This window comes from Pseudoliparis swirei, chromosome 24 (genome assembly GCF_029220125.1).
Source record: "Pseudoliparis swirei isolate HS2019 ecotype Mariana Trench chromosome 24, NWPU_hadal_v1, whole genome shotgun sequence".
Taxonomy (NCBI): domain Eukaryota; kingdom Metazoa; phylum Chordata; class Actinopteri; order Perciformes; family Liparidae; genus Pseudoliparis; species Pseudoliparis swirei.
In genome coordinates this window covers 23,487,016-23,509,945 of record NC_079411.1, presented here as the reverse complement: position 1 = coordinate 23,509,945, position 22,930 = coordinate 23,487,016, and the positions used below count along the sequence as shown (strand labels likewise).

Sequence of the window (22,930 nt, the reverse complement as noted above, 5' to 3'; positions counted from 1 at the left end):
GATAATAAACAATCATCCCACCAAATTTCATGCGATTCGGTTCAATGCTTTTTGAGTTTTGAGAATAACACGCATACAAATAAAAAGTATTGAACCGAATCGCATGAAATTTGGTGGGATGATTGTTTATTATCCGGGGACCAGTTGATTAGATTTTGGGATCGATCGGGTCAAAGGTCAAGGTCAAAGGTCATGAACAGGTCAAAATCTTTCGCAGAACTAAAAAAGCATTGAACCGAATCGCATGAAATTTGGTGGGATGATTGTTTATTATCCGGGGACCAGTTGATTAGATTTTGGGATCAATCGGGTCAAAGGTCAAGGTCATGAACAGGTCAAATCTTCTTGAATCACATGGAATTTGGTGGGATGATTGGTTATTATCCGGGGACCATTTGATTAGATTTTGGGATCAATCGGGTCAAAGGTCAAGGTCATGGAAAGGTCAACATCTTTTTTTTTACCATAGCACGATACATTTGTGTCCAATTGGCATGCAATTTGTATGCGTGTTATTCTCAAAACTCAAAAAGTATTGAACCGAATCGCATGAAATTTGGTGGGATGATTGTTTATTATCCGGGGACCAGTTGATTAGATTTTGGGATTGATCGGGTCAAAGGTCAAGGTCAAAGGTTATGAACAGGTCAAAATCTTTCGCATTACTCACAAAGTATTGAACCGAATCGCATGAAATTTGGTGGGATGATTGTTTATTATCCGGGGACCAGTTGATTAGATTTTGGGATCGATCGGGTCAAAGGTCAAGGTCAAAGGTCATGAACAGGTCAAAATCTTTCGCAGAACTCAAAAAGTATAGAACCGAATCGCATGAAATTTGGTGGGATGATTGTTTATTATCCGGGGACCAGTTGATTAGATTTTGGGATCGATCGGGTCAAAGGTCATGAACAGGTCAAAATGTTCTTGAATCGCATGAAATTTGGTGGGATGATTGGTTATTATCCGGGGACCATTTGATTAGATTTTGGGATCAATCGGGTCAAAGGTCAAGGTCATGGAAAGGTCAAACTCTTTTTTTTACCATAGCACGATACATTTTTGTCCAATTGGCATGCAACTAATGCCAAAATGTTCATAATTCAATGCCCAATCTTGTGATATGCGAAGGTATGCGCTCTACCGAGTGCCCATTCTAGTTGTTTATGTTTCGATTGAACGTCTCGGAAGTCTTAATTAAGTTTCCTCCACAAGAACAATAAAAGAGTCACTTTCTCAAATTAAATACATTTCTCCTAAACACGTCCTCTCCCTGTCTTCACTGTGACTCAGTGGTCAAGCTGTTGTCTTCTGATTGTTGTTTTTCTCTTTAATAATCAAATTGTTGATGCCGGCGGTGCTTTTTCTGGTCAAACTACTATTTTCAAGGCCAAGAATAACCTTTCATGTTAAGAATCTAGATCATTAAAATAGATAATTATGCCTTTTCCAGTTCAACTAAATGAATGAAGAGTTGTCATATCTACACATGTTCTGATTCTGGTTCCCTCTCTGCTTGGGACTTCCTGATCACAGTTTGCATTCATCCATAAACTGTGAGACAGTAGTCATTATTTCTTCTCATATTGTATATTTACAGGCATGAGGAAGTCAAACTAAATGATCACGGAAAGCATGAATATGGATTGAATATGATTTTTCTCTAACTCATCTCACAATGCATTGAAGCGGTCCTGAGCTCAATATTGGGAACCACCATCTTATGATGTATTACTTTTTTTGACAAGATTTTAGCAGAATATGGGAACCCACAAAGCGTATGTCGTTATGTAACTCTAGTCAGTGAGAACCATTCGGATACCAGAAGGCTGCTAATAATATGAACTAGAACCACCACCTTGTGGCGATTGTGTCTCCGCTCACCTTCAACCTTGGAGTTTACGTCCACGTCTGCCCAAAAAATATTCATTAAAAAAAAAATCATAATTTTATCCTCCTCTTTGGCATTTATTTGAAATTGTCATAATTACCTTCGCATTGAAAATGCGGAAGGTTATGTTTTGATCGCCGTGTATTTGTATGCGTGCGTGCGTGTTATTCGCATAAGTCAAAAAGTATTAAACCGAATCGCATGACATTTGGTGGGATGATTGGTTATTATCCGGGGACCATTTGATTAGATTTTGGGATCGATCGGGTCAAAGGTCAAGGTCATGAAAAGGTCAACATCTTCTTTGAATCGCATGAAATTTGGTGGGATGATTGGTTATTATCCGGGGACCATTAAGTTAGTTTTTGGGATTGATCGGGTCAAAGGTCAAGGTCATGAAAAGGTCAAAATATTATTTTTACCATAGCACGGTAAATTTTTATGTTCATAATTCAATGCCCAATCTTGTGATATGCGAAGGTCTGCGCTCTACCGAGTGCCCATTCTAGTTAGCTTATGAATTATGTTGTTGTGGCTACGGAGACACTTTTATCCACTGAATTTTAATATCAGTTCATCCTCCAGTCAGAGTGGACATGAAGAGCCTCATTTGATGAATTTAGCTCCAGGTGCTTCTGAGGTATCACGTCCACAGCTACATGGACCGGAGTCGCCGACACAAAAAGCACGAAATAAGCAGAAACCACATTAAAATAGTTTTAATAAAGCACGTGTTGCTGCAGGAATCGTTGCTTGACGGCATGAACGCACACTGCGTGGTACGAAGAGGCCGGTGGAGTCATTCAGGTTTGAAAATCTTGGTGTTTTTAATTGAAGTATTGCATCCTCAACTTACGCGGCTAGAATCATCATCATCACATCATCATCATCATCAGACTGCATGTTTTACAAAGGAGGGCCACAGGTTCAGAACAACAGGACGATCAACCCTACGGGGCGGCGGCTGCTCGCTAGGTTCAAACCTCGTGGACCCCCGTTAGCTCAACGCCGACCCGTTAGCTCGACGCCGACGCCAGAGTGTTGTGTGGCCTACAAAAGACACCGCAACCCGAAAAACACGGAGAAAAAGACGTAGCTTCGTGAAGATATGCCATCTTGCGATAAAGCAACAAAATCTTCAGCAGTGCCAGAAACTCTTTAGTCAGACACCCCCAGCTAACGGGAGGGGGGGGGGGGGGGGGGACCAGCCGGCATTCAAGCTCAAGTTAGCTTTCAGTGCAAAAATCATAGCTGCACATTTTTGTGACGGAGCGTTCGCTCTGAGTGATTGCACCGGACGCCGGATACATATTTGTCTTTTCATGACAAATGCTGTCCAGAAGTCGGATGTTTACCGAGTAGCAGGTGGGAATCGGCCCAACTGAGATCAGTGCAGACTCGTCATGGACCAGGCGCCTCTCGAAAAAGCTCAGCCTTGGTAAGAACATTGAGCACACACACACTCACACACACTCACTCACTCACACACTGTACACTCACATGACAGACCTGGCTTCAGTCAAATCAGTTGTTATTGTTGGATTCATCCCATCTGGGAATACCAGATCCGGTTAGTGGGCCGCACGAGACGACACAATGAGCGCCAGACACTTTTCACACATTCTCATCGATGCACAACGACGACCGGCACACGTCGTTATCGTCACCGATGCAGTACAAATATATTTGACTCCGAGCAGGTTAAAACACCACGAGGACGCCATCTGGTCCGCGAGAGGAGGGGAATGAATGTGTCGTCAAACACGGGGACCTTTTGTTTTCCTGTCAGCGGCAGGGAGGGTTCAGAAAACCAACGTATGAGGAGCAAAAAAACAAAACAAAGAGTTGAAGGTTAGTAACTTAAAACGGGGGCAAGAATACATGTAAACTGTCCCTCGCAGAGATAGAGAGAGAGAGAGAGAGAGATCAAGAGAGAGAGGGAGAGATCAAGAGAGAGAAGGAGATATCAAGAGAGAGAGATCAAGAGAGAGAGAGAGAGAGAGAGAGAGAGATCAAGAGAGATCAAGAGAAAGAGAGAAGGAGACAAAGAGGACACTGAGGTGTTCTGAGGCGGTTTTGGCTTCTTTTTTTATTTTAGATATATATATATATATATATATATTTAATAAAGCACCAGAAGCGGTGACTTTCTGATTCAGTGCCAAGTCAACAACCTCAACACAGCTCAAACTCTACACCTTTAACAAGATGTCCTTTCGACTTTAGAGAAACCAAAAGGATTTGTTCTTTTTTTTTTGTGTGTTTATTTTTTTCTTTAAATCCTCAGTCGGAGACATTGAATTGTATATGTAAGACACATTTTGTCAACTAAAAACACAAGTCTAATAGAGACTACAATCCCCCCCCCCCGCACAGAGGAAAGTGGAGCTTTAGACCCTTTTTACGGTGGAGTAGCCGGCTCAATAGTTGCCAGTAAAGTCTTGGCCATCAATTCGTCTGGTGCAGAGATGACCCCCTTTCAGGACAGACCCAAACACAACCTAGCAGGATAAAACACCAACAAGATGGCCAATGCTGCCCCCCTTCTTATCAGAAGGCTTGGTATGGGCGCCATGTTGTTGATCCGGTTGCTTTGAGGTCTGGTACCATGGCCGGGTGGAGTCAGCTCCGGACCACGCGACAGGCGAGGCTCAGCACTGGGAGCAGCTTAGGGGCCGATTACATTTCAAGTGTCCATTTAATTGAATATATATATGTATGTATATATAAATATATATATACGCATCAAAAATTGGAGTAAAATAAGACAGAAACAAAAATAAGTTAACTTCTTTTTTTCCCCATTGCTTGTGTTCTTTGAGGGATTGAGAAATAAATATTTAAAAAGGGAGGTGTTTTTTTTTCTTCTTCTTCTTCTTCTTTCACATACAAAAGGATTCTCGTGAGATCCATGAGAGAGAAAGACAGTGGAAAACAAACAATACAGAGAGCTGTGGCTGAAGTGCAATTCTTAATGCCAGTGGAGTTGGGATGGCGAACATTGACATCATGTAACCCGTTTTCTTCTCCCCCGCACGTTCCTCCACAGATCACCTGACCGACAGTGGGAATGCCCCCACCCCCCCATCCAGTTCATGGATATTATAAACAAGAGAGAATAAAAAAGTCAAATAAATTAAAAAAAGAGTGCCACACTAACTCAGCATTCCCCATCACAAGTCAAACTGGGTCGATTTTCCCGCAACTGGATGGGAAGTTGCTACGTCAGGGCGTTTTTTACATTTAAAAAAACCTTAAAGAGTAACTTTTTCTTTTCCTTCTCAGGGCAGCAACAGGATTAATAACTTCTAAAAGTTTCCACCTGCAAACTGAACAAACTCATAGTGTCCATTCCCTCATCCACTGCCGCGCCGAAGAGGATAAAATCTTTTCAAAAATAGAATTTTAAATGCACAATAAACACAGGTCAAACAGCAACAGAGGCAATAGTTCTATCCATAGGTTCTAACATTTTTAGTTGTTGTTTACTCCTTTATAAGGTTTAATTCATTAAACTATTTGTATGTACAAAACAAAAAAAGAAATCAGCTTTTTGGACGGTCACACAGTCTTTAGGGGAGAAGAGGAGAGGACAAAAAATGTAATTATGTTTAAAGTAAAGAGACAAAAAAGGACTTCAAGTGTTATTGCTTGTTACTGCTGGAAAGAGGATGGACATCTATTCCAAAAGTTTGTTGTTGTTTGGACGTTTTCATCGTTGCTGCTGTTATTTGTCTCGGTTTGTGCCATTTTTCTACGGACAGCTCGAAAGTAGGCAAGTGCAGGACAGCTTGTCGGAGCTGCTTGTCGAGGAGCGAGAAACCAAAAAAACACACACAAGTTACAATTTCTACTCTTTGAAAAGCACCCACATTTGACAGGAATGTTGTTGTTGTTGTTCTTCTCAATTTGTTTTGGTCGTTTTTTTTCCCTCCGCGCTCGGTCGGAAAACAAAAAAAATTTGGCGCAGACACACTTTGTTTCGCTTTAGAAGCGTAGTGGTGGTGGGTCTCAGCTGCCTCCCCCATTGGTCACAATAGCACCGTGATGAGAGTCCGAGCTCCCGCCTTGTCGAGCAGAGCCAATGAAAAAATAATAAGACGAGGGGGAGGGAGGGGGGGGGGGTAATTCACTCTCACCCCCCCTCCCCCCCTCACCCCCCACACACACACACCACAGGAGAGAGAACCGAAAACAGAAACTCGGAAATATTTCAATATCATATCGATGTAAGTGCATTTGTGAAGGGAAAATGTATCATTTCAATTTGCGTTGGGGGTTTTAAAATCAAGACGATGTGTTTTTTTTCTTCTCCTTCCTCATATCCACCAAGTCTCTGATCTCCCTTTAAAAGAAGATTAAAAAGATCAATCGGCAGTTTGACATCACCGTTTGGGTCCCTGCTGTCGGCGTTGGTTCGGAGGGAGCTGCTATCGTCATCGGTGGCTGTGTGTGAGTGTGTGTGTGTGTGTGTGTAGGCATGGCTGGATGGACCAAACGGAGAGGAGGGGGGCAGGCGAAGTTTGGCATGGAGGAGGAGGTGGTGGTGGTGGTGGTGGTGTGGGGGCTTTAGGAGGAGAAGGCAAGTTTGACACTGCAGGAGGAGTAGCCCTCGTCGCTGCCCATGCTCTGCAGGCTGCTGTGGTCGTCCAGGTCGCTGGTGCTGGCTGTGCTCACACTGTCCAGCTCTCCATGGGAGAACTCCGTGCTTTCCACGTCCACCTCGATCTCCTCTGAGGACGGAGAGACGAAGGGAGAGAGAGAAGAAGAAGAAGAAGAAGAAGAAGAAGAAGTCTTTAGTGGGACAGTAAGGACATCGATGCCGGGAGAATGGGGTCGCTTCGAGGATACGGCTGCGTCGGTCAATCCCACGAAGAAAACCAACGATGCTACACGGCGTGTTATCTCTAGTCAAACACTTTAAAATAGTACAAGAAGTGTCAATAATTATGTATCGGTGGACTTTGAGTCTAAAATAAAAGTTTGATTGATATCCAATAAACATTCAGTTTCACTTCACTGAACCTGGAGCGATGACAAACGAATGAAGGCTTTAACGTGGCGTGTTCTCTATTTGACTAACCCCAGTTTAACCTTTCAGGGACCATTTGCATGTGAAACCCTGTTTTCCCTTGATATCGCGTGTGGATCGCTTTCAGAACCCTCAATGGAGGTCGAATGAGTCCAGGCGCAGGTGGAGGGTCCGGAGGCCTCGTTGCAGGCCCCCCACCCCCCCCCCACTCACCTTGGTCAGAGTCGGAGCAGAGGGTGGAGCCCACGCTGTCCATGCGTATCCGCTCCCCGTCCCCCGGGCTGCTCTGGGCCGCGGAGCCGCCGCCCCTCAGCAGCTCCAGCTGGCGGTGGAGGTGCCTCTGCTCCCGCTCCAGAGACTCCAGCTGGTAGAGGCTCTTCCTGTCGGCCTCTTCAAGTTTCTGGTCAGGAGAAAGAGAAAGGGACAGAGAAATGGTAAACGACATGAAAACCTTGGGGGGGGAGTGGGGGGATGTGCAGATTAAGTGTGTAAGGGGGGGGGGGGTGGCCAGATACAAATGGCGTGGGGCGAACAAGGTGAGACACGAGACAAGGAGGTGGGTGAGAGAAGGAAAGCTGGAAGAGGAGACCAGGAGAGATCGATGTTGTTTGTCTCTCTGGAAATCGGTCCGTATCAAAAACGCTGTGAGGAATACAAACGAACAAACAGCGTCCGTTTGAGGATTCATCCACTGAACATTCGGTTCCTCTGGACTTTTCCTTCCTCCGGCTCCGATACCCGTACGGCGACACGGCCGCTCGCGTCACGCTTCTGGCCTCGTGGCCTTTTGTCACGGTTTTTTTTTCCGCCGACAGTGCGCGTTATCTATAGTCCAACACTTTAAAATAGTATGAGTAGTTCCTGTCAATAAATATGTATCGGTGGACCTCGAGTCTGAAATAAAATGTTTGATTGATATCCAATAAACATTTAGTTTCACTCGACTGAAGCTGGAGCGATGCAAACCGAATGACGGCTTTACGTGGCGCGCTCTTTACTTTGAATAACCCCGCTTTGACTTTTCCTCCCTCCGGCTGCGATACCCGTACGCAGTGATGTCCGTCGCGGCGCGGGCCGATATGGCCACGCGTCACGCTTCTGACCTCGTGGCCTCTTTTTGACGCTTTTCGCCGGCTGTGACGAGCGCGACGAGCTGGCGGCGCACCAAAAAAACAACGAGCTCGTCAATGAGAGACGGCAGTAGTGTGTGTGTGTGTGGGGGGGGGCTCACAACAACAATACCGGCTTTATGCTCCCCGTCTTGGCTACATGAGCGCACGCCATGGCGGGCGTTCCCCGGACATAAAGCTCGGTCTCACCACGCCCGTTGTTTAAGCTCTGGGGAAATGATGTGACGGTCACACGTCGACAGACAGCTTTCTATCAAACTATTTGGGGTGGAATAACTCACAGACGTGTTCCACTTCTCCCGTTCATCGGATGTTATGAATTGTAATCTATTACATAAAAGCTATACGAGGAGAATTGCTATACAAGAATGCACACTTCAATCAATACATGCAATTTAAAAAAAAAATTAGGGCTGGGCAACGATTAAAATTTTTAATCGCGATTAATCGCATGATTTCCCTGATTAATCGCGATTAATCGCATTTGTATACGCAAAATCCAATAATTCATTCAAAAGTAGTGTATAGCGCACTTCTATTTGAAATGTTCTGCCATATGAATGAAAGTGCCATAACATGTGTTGTCCCTGTTAGAGTGAGACACCAGAAAACACTTTCAGTGCAGTTTGTCAATTCCTAGAACTTGACACTTATTTTAAATGTTCTGCCATATGAACTAAAGTGCCATAAAATCTGTCAGGACATTGTCAAATGCACTGTTATGCAGAGACACTGTGACAGAACGCTGGAGACTGAAGCAGGGACATGATCAAAGGCAGTCGTCTCGCAGCAGCGATCATCTCTGGTGCTCTATCTGCTCAGTGTGGTGACTTTATCTTTTTATAATGGTTTATTTAATAAGGGACGGTGCACATTGATAAAAACTTTGCAGTAAATGTGCCAGAGTTAGCCAAGAGGCTATTTTTCATCTGTAGTCCCAATGTTGCTGATGTTAAGAACAAACCTAAAAACATAAGATTACAAATACAATCTACAGATAAAGCAAATAAAATAAGGGAGAACAATGTTAAAATGGACAGAATAAAAACATAATGTCAGAGATACAACGTAAAAGCTTACAGACTAAATGTGACATATAACTGCAAACAGGTGAACGACAAGAGAAGACACGCAGGTGGAGCAAACGGCCGACCAGCAAGTCAAGACATACAGAGACCGGACAACAGACAGACAGACAGCAACTGACAGACAGACAAAATGAAAGTCCAACCTGGGCAGATGGAGGAGGGAGGAGCCGTTACAGTCTAGTGCTGACAGCTGGGTAGTAATGAACCATTTCTTTGTTTCCGCTTTAAAAGAGTTGAATGATTGTAGCTCTCTGATAGATCCTGGAATGTAGTTCCAGTCAACTGCTGCTTGTACTGAGAAAGCAGGATGACTGAAAGCACTTTTCCTGAGAGGGATGATACAATCCCCTCTTGCTGCACCTCTTGTGAGCCGATATCCAGTTCGTGTGGTGACAAATTGTTTGAGAGGAGGAGAGGTCAATCCATGTATGATTTTGTACATCAGACAGACGTGCACATATTTAATCAAGTTATCCCAACTAAGCAAGTTGTATTTTTTTAGTATAGGACAGTGATGTGACAGAACTTTTTTTTTATCAAGAGATTTGAGCGTACGCTTGTATAATGACTGTAATGGTTTGAGCGTAGTGGCACTAGCATGTGACCAGGTTGTTAAACAGTAGGTCATGGGAAATAACCATTGAATGCATGAATGTTTTAGCTGCCTCTGTTGACATGTAGTTGCGCGAGAATCGGAAATTGGATAGATTGTATTTTACCCGATTACAAACTTTTTTCACCTGTGATTTGAAAGACAAATTAGAATCAAAAAGTACTCCCAGGTACTTGTATTCAGATACAACCTTTAGCCTCTCCCCAGATACAAAAACATCCGGTTCTACACTATCAGTTTCTTTTGGTAAAAAACATACACACAGTTTTGGATATATTGACACATTCCACTGCTGTGCAACTTCAGTAAAGTGTCCCGCGCACGTTTCAGCATCATGTGTCTCCTCTGTTTTCATCAGTCAGGGCATGTGAATGCAGCGCCCACTTCTCATCAATATAATGCACAGTCACTCCGAGGTCATTGTGGTTACAGAGTGATGTCCAGTAGGGTGACCAGATTTGAGTTTGTGAAAAAGAGGACACTTCGTCTGGGGGCTGAGATTAAACATCTCTTGTCCTGCTTGTTTTGTGATGTACATGCCTAAAGTGTGACTAATATTTCTAGACTGAAATAATATCGTCATTATAATTATTATAACGATGAGGATTTTTAGTTGCCTATTTTGTGGAGCCCCTCAGGACTTTGTGCCACGAGTGCAGCGAAGCGTAGCAGGAGCCGCGCGCATAAACTGCTGTGGTCGTGTTATGGGGCCCGGCGCGCATAAACAACAATGAACTAGTGGAGGCGAGGTGCTCCGTGTTGCCAGATTGGAGATGGTGAAGTATCGTACCAAAGGCTCAAAATGGTTGTATTTGGAGGATAATTATCGTGTATCTGGCAACCCTGAGATCGGTCGACCAATGACTGTCCTCTACAGTCAGAGCTCACGTAAGAAGATACCATTTCCAAAACTTGTCAGGGGTAAATACGAGTTTATGAAAACCCAGAGAAAACAAATATCCGACGAAGCAAAATCCCGGACGTTTTGGAATCCCTGCGGACGCATTTTTAGGGCTCAAAAGCAGGACATGTCCGGGGAAAACTGGGCGTCTGGTCACCCGATGTCCAGTCGTCCCAGTGAGAGCAACAGGGTGCACGTGTGAAGCTGTCGCTTTGCAGTCCTCTCCTTTCACAACCGTGTATTCTCCGTGTGATGTGTGTCTTGAGGCGTCTCATACCTGCCGTCATTTGTTGAGATTCTTTTTCCCCCACAAATACTCTGACTTTATGATGTTATGTCCATTGTTTTGTCGTCTGCATTGTTTATAGTCCTCTAGGTGTTATGTCTATGTATTGTCTTTTGTCTAAAAAAATTATAAAAATAAAAAAAATTATAAAAAAATAAAAATAAAAAATAAAAACATGCGTTAATGCGCGATAAAATAATTGTCGGCGTTAATTAAGTGCTGCGTTAACGCACGATTAACGCGTTAACGTGCCCAGCCCTAAAAAAAATACAAAATGTGTGTGGCATTGCATCAATTACTTATTAAGATCAATTACTTATTAAGATCAGTTACTTATTAAGAGTTGAATCTGGCAGGTCTGAACAAATATGATCCATGCAGGGATTTATTGTTTTAATGGGAGCACGTTAGTATCAACATATGCTTTTGTCAACTGGTCATTTGAGCAATACACATCTGGGTCTGCAGAAGACTTCATCACCACCACATTGCTGTGACCTCATGTCTTGGGGTGGGGGAGTGTGTGTGTGTGGGGGGGGGGGGGGGTCAAAGACATTTCAGATGCCGCCTCTGTTTCTTCGCTTTTTTTTTGCTGTTCGCGTTCACGCGGCTCTTCGGCTGTGTGCCCTTCATACCTTTATGTGTGATTTGGCTTTGTCGAGCAGGCCCAGGGTGGTGTGGCGGTTGCAGTCGGGCCCCAGAGGAATGAGGGACTTCAACCTCTCCAGGCACAGCCGCAGGTGAGCTCGTCTGCAGGGGGACAAACAAGAAAGAGAAACGGACGCATGAGACACACGCCAACAATGTGTCACGAACACAGGGTTGTAAAAAGGGGAAGTTCCCCCTCAACACTTTGAAGCTCCTCCCCTTTAAAGGATTTTGAGCACCAGAGGGTGGGGTTTTTTTCTCTCTCCATTTTTCACCCGATCTGCACTAAATGACCCGCAGCGTTCTGCCCCCTGGCGTTGCGTGCTCATTAAGACACACTGTCGTCTTGCCCCGTGACAATGCAGCAGCTGCAGACCCGCCTGGTGTTTTGTAAAGCTCCGGCTTAGAGTTCACAGCAGGTTGCTCGGATTCACGGCTCGCGTAAAAGCCTCGGGACGACACATTATCCTCCGCTGGTATTTCTTGCGCCCGGCTTCAGTTACCCCTCCTCGGCTACATTACAAACAAGTTTTTTTTTTCCCGCTGAGAGAGAGTGTGTGTGTGTGTGTGTATGCGGGAAAGGGGGGTGGAAAGGTGTAATGGTATTTCCTGGACCCCCGCTCGGCTTGTGCGCTCCATCATCCTGACAGTCCTTTGCTCCGCCACGCAGACAGGCCGGGGCTCCTATCTATCCTGCTAATGGCTCCGAGTTGAGAGGTAAAAAGGGGATAATTGTGGTTATAACGCAATCAGCGCTCCATTAGCAGGAGCTGCCCTTTTAGCTCGCCAGAAGGGAGAAAAGTGGAGAGACGTTAAGAGGAGGTGGAGCCACCCAGGACCTCAGGAACAACGTCTTTGGGGATTCCAAAGGAGGGAAGCCCAGGGGAGCACAGCGGGAATGCACAGCACTGATTACACCGCGAGAACCTGCTCTCTGCTCCGCTCTGCTGCTTTAAGACTGGTGGAGACATGTGAGCACTGGATGGAGCGTGTGTGTGTGTGTGTGTGTGTGTGAAGGGGAAGTTCACAGCGTTGATAAGAGGAGAGCAACCTTTACACCGGTAGAACATGTGTGAGTGTATCCTGCGTCCCCTGATTCAGTCGTTAGCAGTAGAAATGGCACACACACACACACACACACACACACACACACACACACACACACACACACACACACACACACACACACACACACACACACACACACACACACACACACACACACACACACACACACACACACACACACACACACACACACACACACACACGAGTTTGTAATGATGATGGTCCGGCTGAGGTCATCTGTCTGTGTAATCAGTTCACTTTACAGGAGAGAGCAGAGTCCATCTTTGCTCTTTACTCGTTAAAACGTCCATCTGCGTTTGTCTCATCTGAACCCCAACACACACACACACACACACACACACACACACGGATGCACTTACGTGCACATTCAGACATCAGCTGGCAATTAATCACTCCCTCCTCTTACGGTATACGCAGCTCCACCCGGCAGATGTCGAGGAGACGCCAGCGAGAGAACAACGAGGCAAAATATCCACCTCAGTAGATCCAATTTTAACCCATTTTCTTCAACACTGTAATTCTGATTATTACTTATAAATATAAACCAAGGCATTTCTGGAAACTGTATAACCATTTACAAAGTAAGTAGGCCATGCACGGGGGAACGTTGCAGCATTGCTGAGAGGCCGATACATTATTTATTGTGCAGCTGTAGCTGGAGAGCTGACACAAATGTGATTTCACGTTACATGCCAGAACAAAACACACGAACGTTCTCACTCCTCGTGCATGTGAACACTGTCAGGACATATTGTACGCTTTCCTTTGTCACAAATCAAAACATTTGGGGCGTACGGTGCCTGATAAAGAACGAAGGCCGCGAGAGCAGAGCAGGACACAGTGGTCTACAGACGCGGGAGGCCGCCATCTTCTCGTCCTCCGCTCCCAGCGAAAGATTATAAACAGCCGTCTCTGCAGACAACCTCAGATAACCCCTACTTACTACCACTCCTGTCCTTCCTCCTCCCTCCCTTCTCTCTGACCCGAGCTGACATGATGAATGTAGGGAGGAAGTTGTGTGTGCGTGTGTGTGTGTGTGTGAGAGGGGTGGGCGGGGGGGTTACGCTGACCGCACATACACCTCGGTGGCACGGCATATCTGGGCGTTAAGACTGCTATTCAGAGAGCGCGTCGGGAGGAGTGTTCCTTGTCGGGACACTTTGTGCCGAGTCAGCGTCGAAACATAAACACCCTTTCGCACCCACGTGATGACGAGTCTCTCCGTCAGCACTTTGAGAGTTCGGCTACTTTCGGTACGCCGTGATCTCCTCACATAGCAGAGTGCATATAGCTGCGGGGCTGGCACACGGCCTCACCGGGCCTCTCATTGGTCGACGGGATGTCAGCGTGACATTTGTCCTAATCTCGAGGTGCATGCTGTACTCGGCTGTGGAGCACTCAAGAAAAACAACAACAACACAAAGCACAAGAGGTGCCGATGGAGGTGAGAGAGTGATTACTACACATTAGGTAATTGGTTAAACAAGTATTTACAAGTATTCCAGGACTCATTCCGGGGTGGGGGGAAAAAAAACATTATGTTCTTTAGGCGGCTACAGATAATGGAAGAGACTGGTTTATCTGCACCACCAGGCCTATCTCTAACTGTCTCGCTAAAGGGTGAAAGGTCATACGCTCTTCGCTACTGGTGATGCCCCCCAAAGACAGGTCTCCAATCCCTCAAAAGGCTCGTTCATCATGCAGGCCCGCAGCCAAAGAGCTTGAGATATGAGATATAAGAGTGGCGGCTTGTGACCATTAGTACCTGCAGGCCTCTGCCCTCTCATAGCAAAGTAACACAACGCAACTGATTCCCATAGCTCTTAGAAAAGACCGTGAAGTCCCATAACTCCGTGTCCTCAGCTGCTGAAGCTCCCGAAGGGTGAGGCATCCTCGGTTAACGGACGTGACATCGAGTTGCTGTCAATGTGGCATCGCTTTCATCCCGGGGTAGATAGGCTGCTCTCCAGAGAGAAGAGCTCTCTAGCTAGAGCATCTTTCAGAGCTAAAAGCAGGCCACGGTGTGGCTCTGTTGTCAAAGTAAGATGATAAAATATATATATATGTGTGTGTATATATATATATATATAAATATCCTATCTCATAAAATTTTAATATTTCCTCAGACCAAGTAAAAAAAAAGATTTATAACAGCTGAGTGTTTGTCAAGGCTCAGGAAACCCTTGCAGGTGTTTCGAGTTAATTAGACAATTCAAGTGATTTGTTTAATACCCTACTAGTATACTTTTTCATGATATTCTAATATTTAGAGATAGGATATTTGAGTTTTCTTAAGCTGTAAACCATAATCAGCAATAAATCAGAATAAAAGGCTTGCAATATTTCAGTTGATTTGTAATGAATCCAGAATGCATGACATTTTTGTTTTTTTAATTGCATTACAGAAAATAAAGAACTTCATCACAATATTCTAATTTTCTGAGACAGTCCTGTATATACAAATATATATATGACAAAATAGATACACTGTTTATATATGTATATATATATATATATAAATCTCCTGAATGCAGAGTTGTGAAGGCTGTTGCTCTGCCCTTTTGTATTCCCAGTGTCTAATGAATGGCACAGCAAGCTGTAGGTTGCCTGAATGGGGAGTTCTTCATCTGTGGCGGATTACATAACACGTGGCCAGTTGCTACCGGGACCTGTGCTCAAAACTGTCACGCACAGCAGGGATATCAAATCCCTCGCTGACAATAAGACAGCACGGGCAGAAAAACCTTGTTTTTTCCCCCTGCTATTCATATGTGGGAGAATCCTGTCGAATACAAGAGCATGTTTGTGTTTTGCTGCCTTGTGGATATACCTTTGCATACAGCTGCTTTTGAATAGAAACCTGCTCTCTCTCTCTCTGGGAGTGAGGCAGTCTGTGGACCAGAGTCTGAATGCAGATCGACTGCTCATGTAACTGGATACTTCCAAAACTGCTGCTGATCTCCCACGACCTCACGAGAGTTACCTGGGAAATAAATGTGTGCATTTGTATCATGCAAGTTTTTTCCATATTCACTTGTAGTCAATGTAGTTCATTCGCTCCTCTACACAAAGAAGTCCCAATTAATGGTGCTCTGATTCAGACACGACCCTGAAACAACATAGGTATTTTTTAAATGTGGGGTGTAAAATGCATTGCCTTATATATCCTGCAAGAACAGATCAAGGCAACAATAATAATGTAAAAGACCAAAATAAAAAGCATATTTATTATCCCACTACACACCCTTCAAACATATTAGAATTTAAGTATGCAAAATCCTAGAGGCACCACCTGCGGGCTCGCCACAGACACAACCGGCCTTCCCTTTCCTCCTGAGACAATGGGGCGCATCCACTCTGCCAGTGTGTGTGTGTGTGTGTGTGTGTGTGTGTGAGCCCCAGATGGGTACGCAGGCAGGCATCTCTGCCTTTTGGCTTTGACATGTGAGCGAGCGAGCAGCGAGCTGGCCCCGGGTCACTGCACCACACCTTTCCTCCTCATCCTCTCTCATCCTCTCTCCTCTCATCTTCTACATGCGTGACCTGCCCCTTTTCTCCCAAATCCAGCCTTCTCCACTTGCTTCAATTTAGTTGAAAGCAACAACAAAAAATCACAGGAAAGGCAAACACGCCGTCATTTCTCCACGGCTCTCACTGTAGTCGCTTCAATTGTTCTTGAAAACACATCAAACCGCCTCCGACGTGATTGAAGCGGAGAGTCCTTTTTAAAGGAAGCACTTTGAAGCCCTCCCTAATGGTAGATGGGCGAGCCGCCCACCATCGCTCTCGCAGAACCTACGCTCACCATATGGACATCGCGCTGCACTCAACCTCCCTCGTCCTCGTATCATCCACACAGAGTGCATGTGCCTTTGGATGGGCATTGAAGGACACACACACACACACGCACACACACACTCTGAGATCTGATATCTCTCTAATCAAAAGAGGCAGACAAATAGCCTTTCATATTTTTGTCACGTGGACGGCGCGTTATGGAGCAATCGGCGCAGTGTGGTGTTGGAAAATATTCCGGCGACTCTCTGGAGGGATTAATGCGAGGGAGGAGCGCGAGAGCACATCCTCCTTCTAGTTTTTTACAGCATTCTGCCAGATATATTTAATGGCCTCAAAAGGCCACGTAGCCCTCAAATTAGCTCCTGAGACGGTTTGGTTTTTAATGTCCGACATTATCCGACACCGTCAGCGTCTAATCTTCAGGCGTTTTTTCGGCACACGTCATCAACATGTTTGATTTGTTACCTGCAAGGTAATACCGTTGACTTAATTACCCGAGGCCTCGTTTCACTTGCTCGGGGAGCTTCCTGTTACTTTAATTACATTTCTCGTTGGCTATGTAGACATCGAGGGAGCAATTTAGACAATTACGCTCTCCGTTATATTTTAATAACACAAAGCCAAAGCCTCACTTCATTATCTCGTGCGCAGTCAGACGTGTGTGTACGTCTGACGCCTGGCGTTGTTTTCCCCCGAGGGCGGCGAGTATCGAGAGGGGAAGGGGCTGAGCGGACAACAAGGGGAATGCATATTCACGCGAGTGTTCTTTGTGTGCGATTAAAATTAAAAAAGGCAATACAAGAACACGTGGGCCAGAAGAGTGGCACGGACAGAATTGCATCGTGTTGAAAACAGCTCCGACTACGCGTGCAGAGTTTCTGCTGCTTCTTCATCCGAAGTCCCCTGGAACCGACGGCGTTAGTCGAAGCGCGGGCGATGGGCGGAACGAGAAAATATGGTTGCCCTAGATTCCAAACTTGTGAATACATAAATAATAGATAACTTCTCAGGCCATCCGAGATGTCTGACATAATTACTGGATGTGCTCCTATAAGGGGAGGGTCAGATCTCCAGCCCAGATCACAGTCAATACACTGCTCTTTGGCAAATCCCACACTCTCTCAAACCAATTTAACACACACACACACACCACACACACACACTTATACAAGAGTGGGAGGAAATGTGACCCGTCACCCAGATATTACATTAATTACACATTGCCAATGACCGTCTCAGCGATAAATCTCCTAAATTGACATGCAAAAGGAAATTAAGACATCATTACACGGGGCGCTCTTGGAGAGAGAAAAATAAAATAGAAACTTGACTTTGAAAGGGAGCGCTATTGTTCCTCTACCGACTCGACATGGAGCGAGGCCCATTTCAAGCAGCCACGGCTCACGATTCACAGCGATGTCAAAGACTATTGGAGTGATTTGAGTGCAACAAAAGCCTCATTTAAAGTAGACTAAGCCACGTCCACTGAGCGCTGCATCAAATCAAAGGGCAAATGATCTCACTATGTGTTGCAGGGGCAGCTCAGTCAAACAGAAAAAAAAACCTGGTCACAGATGTTTTTTTCTTTCTTCGCTTTCAGCATAATTTCCCCACAACATCCCAAATACATCATCGCATGCAAACACGTGGCACAGCCCTCCGCACTCTGCAGATGTTGACATGCGATGTACGCGGAGAGGAGCGGAGGCCCAACCCACGTGGTAATCCATGCACACGTCCCCCATGATGCTTTGCTGCGACTGCAGGGAATCCGCTGTGGATCACAACGAATATTCTAACTGAGGGCGAACGATCGCAGCTTTAACCCTTGTGTTGCCTTCGGGTCATTTTGACCCGATTCAATATTTAACCCTCCTGTCGCCTTCGGGTCAATTTGACCCGATTCAATGTTTAATGTCGGTGTTCTTTCGGGAGTCAACAAACAAACATAAAGTACCTCACACTTAAACTTGGAAAACAATATTAATTCTAATAATTTTCTGGAGATTTTAATAGCTGGGGTCATATTGACCTCAAGGGTAAAATATGTTAGTAAATATAAAGGTAACAGGAGGGTTAAACATTGAATCGGGTCATATTGACCCGAAGGCGACAGGAGGGTGAAACATTGAATCGGGTCAAATTGACCCGAAGGCAACACAAGGGTTAAACAAATGTTGTTCGCAGGCAGTGGAACACGACGACATAAAGTACCTGCATGTGGCTCGATTCATATGGAAATTGAGTGCAACTATTTGCACAGTAGAACAAACCTGAAATGTGCATTAACAATCATGGCCGAGGCGCTTTACCCTCACACACACGAGCGTTTACAACCAACTACGGGAAACACAACAGGCCTCTGTGTTTGCTCGGCGCCTTGGTTTACTCTGAAACGCTGCGTTAACACAAAAAGAAGGGCAGGGTTGTTTATTTCTGCTAAAGATGCCTCCTATAGGATCCTCTGGTTTTTATGACTCTTTATGACTGTGGAGCGGAGGGAGGGGGTTTGTCTCCTCTCACATGACGGGTATTCATATTCAGAGGCCCCTCTTTGAATCTGAAAAGAATCCAGATCTTTATGAACAATTAAAAGACTGAACAATTAACTAAAAGACTGTGTGTGTACGTATTTAGGTAATATAATATATTAAATATAAAGCAGTAAGGTTATATCTGAGAGACAATTGGGAGGTCAAGGGTCAGTCTGCAGAGTATGCCTGTGTGTGTGAGATTCTGCCTGTGTTTGTATGTATGTGTCTGTATGTGTGTGTCTGTGTGTGTGTGTGTGTGTGTGCGTGTGTCTGTCAGTATGTGTGTGTGTGTGTGAGTGTCTGTCTGTGTGTGTGTAAGAGTGTGTGTGTATGAGTGTGTGTCTGTGTGTGAGTATGTGTGTCTCTGCCTGTGTGTGTGTGTGTGTACGTATGTGAGTGTAAGAGCCACAACTGTGTTTTTAGTATATTTAAGTTTCAGAATTGTTTATAATTTAATATTTAGATTTATGCTCATTTTGGAGGAACTATAAGTTGAATATATTACAAGATCTTTATGTTAATGACTGACGCTCGAGCCAGGCTATTTAATGGCGTCATGACGGCAGCAGGTGTAAGAACAGAGCCGCATTAGACATGAGAGATATAGTTTTTTTTAACGTAAGACCATGAGATCGTTTTGAACGTTTATTATTTTGTTTACTTTGTCAGCGTTTTTGCTGTTTAAAATAAAATCGAAAGAAAAGGAAATGAACGGTCTCCTGTCATGCACGTGAGAGGAAACTCACTGTCTCTGCAGCTCTTTAGTGGATTAAGAAAACAACAACGAACGGAACGCTACAGTGAGTGTCTATGTGTTTCTGTCAGTGTGTGTGTTTGTGTGTGTGTGTGTGTGTGAAACAATGTATTAGTTTGCATGCATATCAGTGGAAGTTGAAGGGTAAATCATGTTTTATTAACAATTCCCAAATTATTTCCTGATTTTTCGGGTAAACATATATAAAGCACCTCAAACATTAAGTAAATTACCGATTACTTTAAACATTTAGGACTTTAATTTGAAATATCTCCCAATTTGGACCAGGATAATCTGGAGCAAGGGTCTCTGAACACAGCTACTGCAGTCACATGCCTGGGGCAGTCAATGGAAAAACATATATAAAACACATGTCAGATCATGGAAGCTGATTGTCCTGAACACAGCTGTAGATGCCGGGGCTTATGGAAAAACATATATAACATCAAACATGGAAAATGAAACCGATTTCTGAAACATTTAGGACATTTAATTTGAAATATTTCTCCAATTTGGACGTAGATTTGTCTGATTCCCAGGATCATGGTCAAGATTGTTTTGTCATCTGACAGTGACAGATAAAGTGTTAGAAAAGTCCTCCAACTTGAAAGAAATGACTTTTGAAACACATTTAGATTGTCCTGAACACAGCTCAATTCATCCAGATGCTCTTCAAAAAAAATAAAAGCTGCTCTTTCTTGGGTGTCGCCCTCCCTGCAGCCCATGTCGTAATGATTCAGTCGTTTTTACTAAAGCATGTTCAAACATGAAAGAAATGACCGATTTCTTTGAAACATTTAGGACTTTTAATTTGAAATATCTCCCAATTTGGGACTGAGGATTTGTTGATAATCAGGATCACAAATGAAGATTGTCCCAACAGTTGCACTTTAATAATGCCGGGCTTATGGGAAAAACATATATAAAGCACTTCAAACATGAAAGAAATGACCTCTCTCTAACATTTAGGACTGGACTTTAATTTGAAATATCTCCCCTAGATCTCTCTCCAGATTTCAAGAGTCATTTGTCCCACACACAGCTGCATCAGTGCTGGGGCTCAAGGGCCATATGAGAAAAACATATTAAGCACTAAATAAGAAATGACATTTCTTTAAACATTTAGGACTTTTAATTTGAAATCTCCCAATTTGGATGATGATGTCTGATTCCCAGGATAATGGAAGTCAAGATTGTCCTGAACACAGCTGCATCAGTCAATGCTGGGGCTTATGAGGAAAAACATATATAAAGCACTTCAGCTGACATCAATCGAAAAGAGGTTCAGCATGATTGGAGGAGAGAGAGAGCGAGAGATCGAGAGTGTCTTTCCAATTTGCAATAAAGCTCACTGTAAAAAAAAAACGCATATGGATTTGCGGCTGAACCCGCACTGGAATCAGGGGGGCAATAAAATGCAAATGGTGGTCAAAAATCAATTTGGACTCGCAGGAAAACCCGACCCACGCACCCCACTCCCGCTCAACCAATCGCAAGGCCGCCACTGGTAAATAAAGCGAAAACACAGTTGATTATATGGGCAGACACATGCGTCAGAGAGGAGTGCAGAGGAGGGATGGAGGACAGATTGTGATGAAGAGAAAACGGAGGAGACTGAGGCGAAGCGAGGCGGTCGGGTTTGAAAAACTTTGTTAATTGTTTACTTGTATATGTTAGTGTATGATTTGTCGCCATCTTTTTTGAAAAACGGATGTTGTTTCAAGTAGTTCTTTCCGCTAACTTCAAAAAATCGCGCGCTCCTGATCCTGATCGTTTACCGTCAACATCAACCCATAGGTAGGCATGAATGTGGGTGTCTGAGTTGACCACGGAGATCCGAGTGTCGGCTGAGTTGCAATTTGTGTATTTGTCACGTGATCCGCTAACTTAACTCAAAAAAACGCGCGCGCTCCTCGAATCGAATGCGTTACCCGTCATCAGTCTATAGGTGCACAGAAATGTAAGTGTCGGCTGAGTTGACCACGGAGATCCGAGTGTCGGCTGAGTTGACCGCAGTCGAATACGTGCACAAACACGCACACACGTGCATTGGAGCTCATCGGAGTAGAGAGGGATCAGAGAGAGGGGAGAGGGAGGGGGTGCGGCCAAGAGACTCTGGGCCGAAGCCCATCACCAACACGCGGACTAGTTCACACGTGCACACACACACACTGCCTTTTAATCTGCTCCGCCGACAAAGGTTGGAGGAGAGAGAGAGAGAGACAGAGAGAGTTAATGAAAGAGAAGCACAGAGCCAGAGGGGGCCTTCAGGTGCACTGTGCCACCTTAAAGGGAAACGACCAATTTAATCAACGCACCCACGTCTTTGGTGAATTCTAGTGTTGTTACGAGATGTGCCGACGCTTCGAAGCGTGTGTCGAGTAATGGAGGGGGCGTTTCCTCGAAGCGCGTATCGAGGCTTGCTTCATTTAGGGGAGGAGCCAAACATGATGACGTCCGAAGCCTCGCTGCCCGGCTGTACCACGTGACTGCTTCGGGAAGTGGTTCAGATATTACCGGGAGGTTTGACAGCAATATAAACCCCTCAGGCTCCATTCAACATGTGGGTTGTTGGTTGAGAGTTTGGAGAGTTTAGAGAGAGAGATAGTTTGGAGAGTGAGGAGAGAAGGAGAGGTGATAAGATGGAACTGTTGAGAAACTGTTATTTCTGAATAAAAATGAATACAATGTCCCCTGTCCTAGTGTACATCACTGTCCAAGTTACACACGCATATTCAGTCCCCTCTTCCTAGTTACACACACACACGTTCACTGTCCTCTGCCTGCTTAAGCCCATGCCATTTTCCTAAAGTGACATAATAACATTATTACACAACCTGCCATATCATACGATACTACCATTTTGGGAATATTTACACACACAGAATACTTAAAAAAAATATTGTATTATGCACATATGTGATAATTTATGTACAGAAATGATTTGGTCATATATTTTTGTAATTCATAGTCATTCCCAACAGCCATAACAGACACACAAATGCAATGCATCACATTATGTGGTTGATACAGCTGCCTGTGATTATACACTTGGCCAGTAGGTGGTTTCGTGAGCACATGAAGCTTCGAGAAATGAACCCTTTCTCGAACCAATCGGCTGAAGTGGTTCGATGCCTCATGAGGCTTCATCTCACCGTCACTAGTG

General features: G+C 44.6%; 1 protein-coding gene across 2 annotated transcripts in view; it reads right to left on the bottom strand.

Annotated features, from left to right (window-relative positions):
• Positions 1 to 2,594: 2,594 nt before the first annotated feature.
• mxi1 (max interactor 1, dimerization protein) overlaps positions 2,595 to 22,930 on the bottom strand; it is a 33,035-nt gene continuing 12,699 nt past the window's right edge. For both annotated transcript variants that reach the window (XM_056409265.1, XM_056409266.1), the window contains exons 4-6: positions 11,577 to 11,691; positions 7,137 to 7,323; positions 2,595 to 6,624 (exon numbers count right to left, since the gene is read on the bottom strand). In XM_056409265.1, coding sequence (XP_056265240.1) covers positions 6,461 to 6,624; positions 7,137 to 7,323; positions 11,577 to 11,691 — 466 coding nt within the window. In that variant the 3' untranslated portion in view covers positions 2,595 to 6,460. The remainder of the gene's footprint in view (positions 6,625 to 7,136; positions 7,324 to 11,576; positions 11,692 to 22,930) is intronic.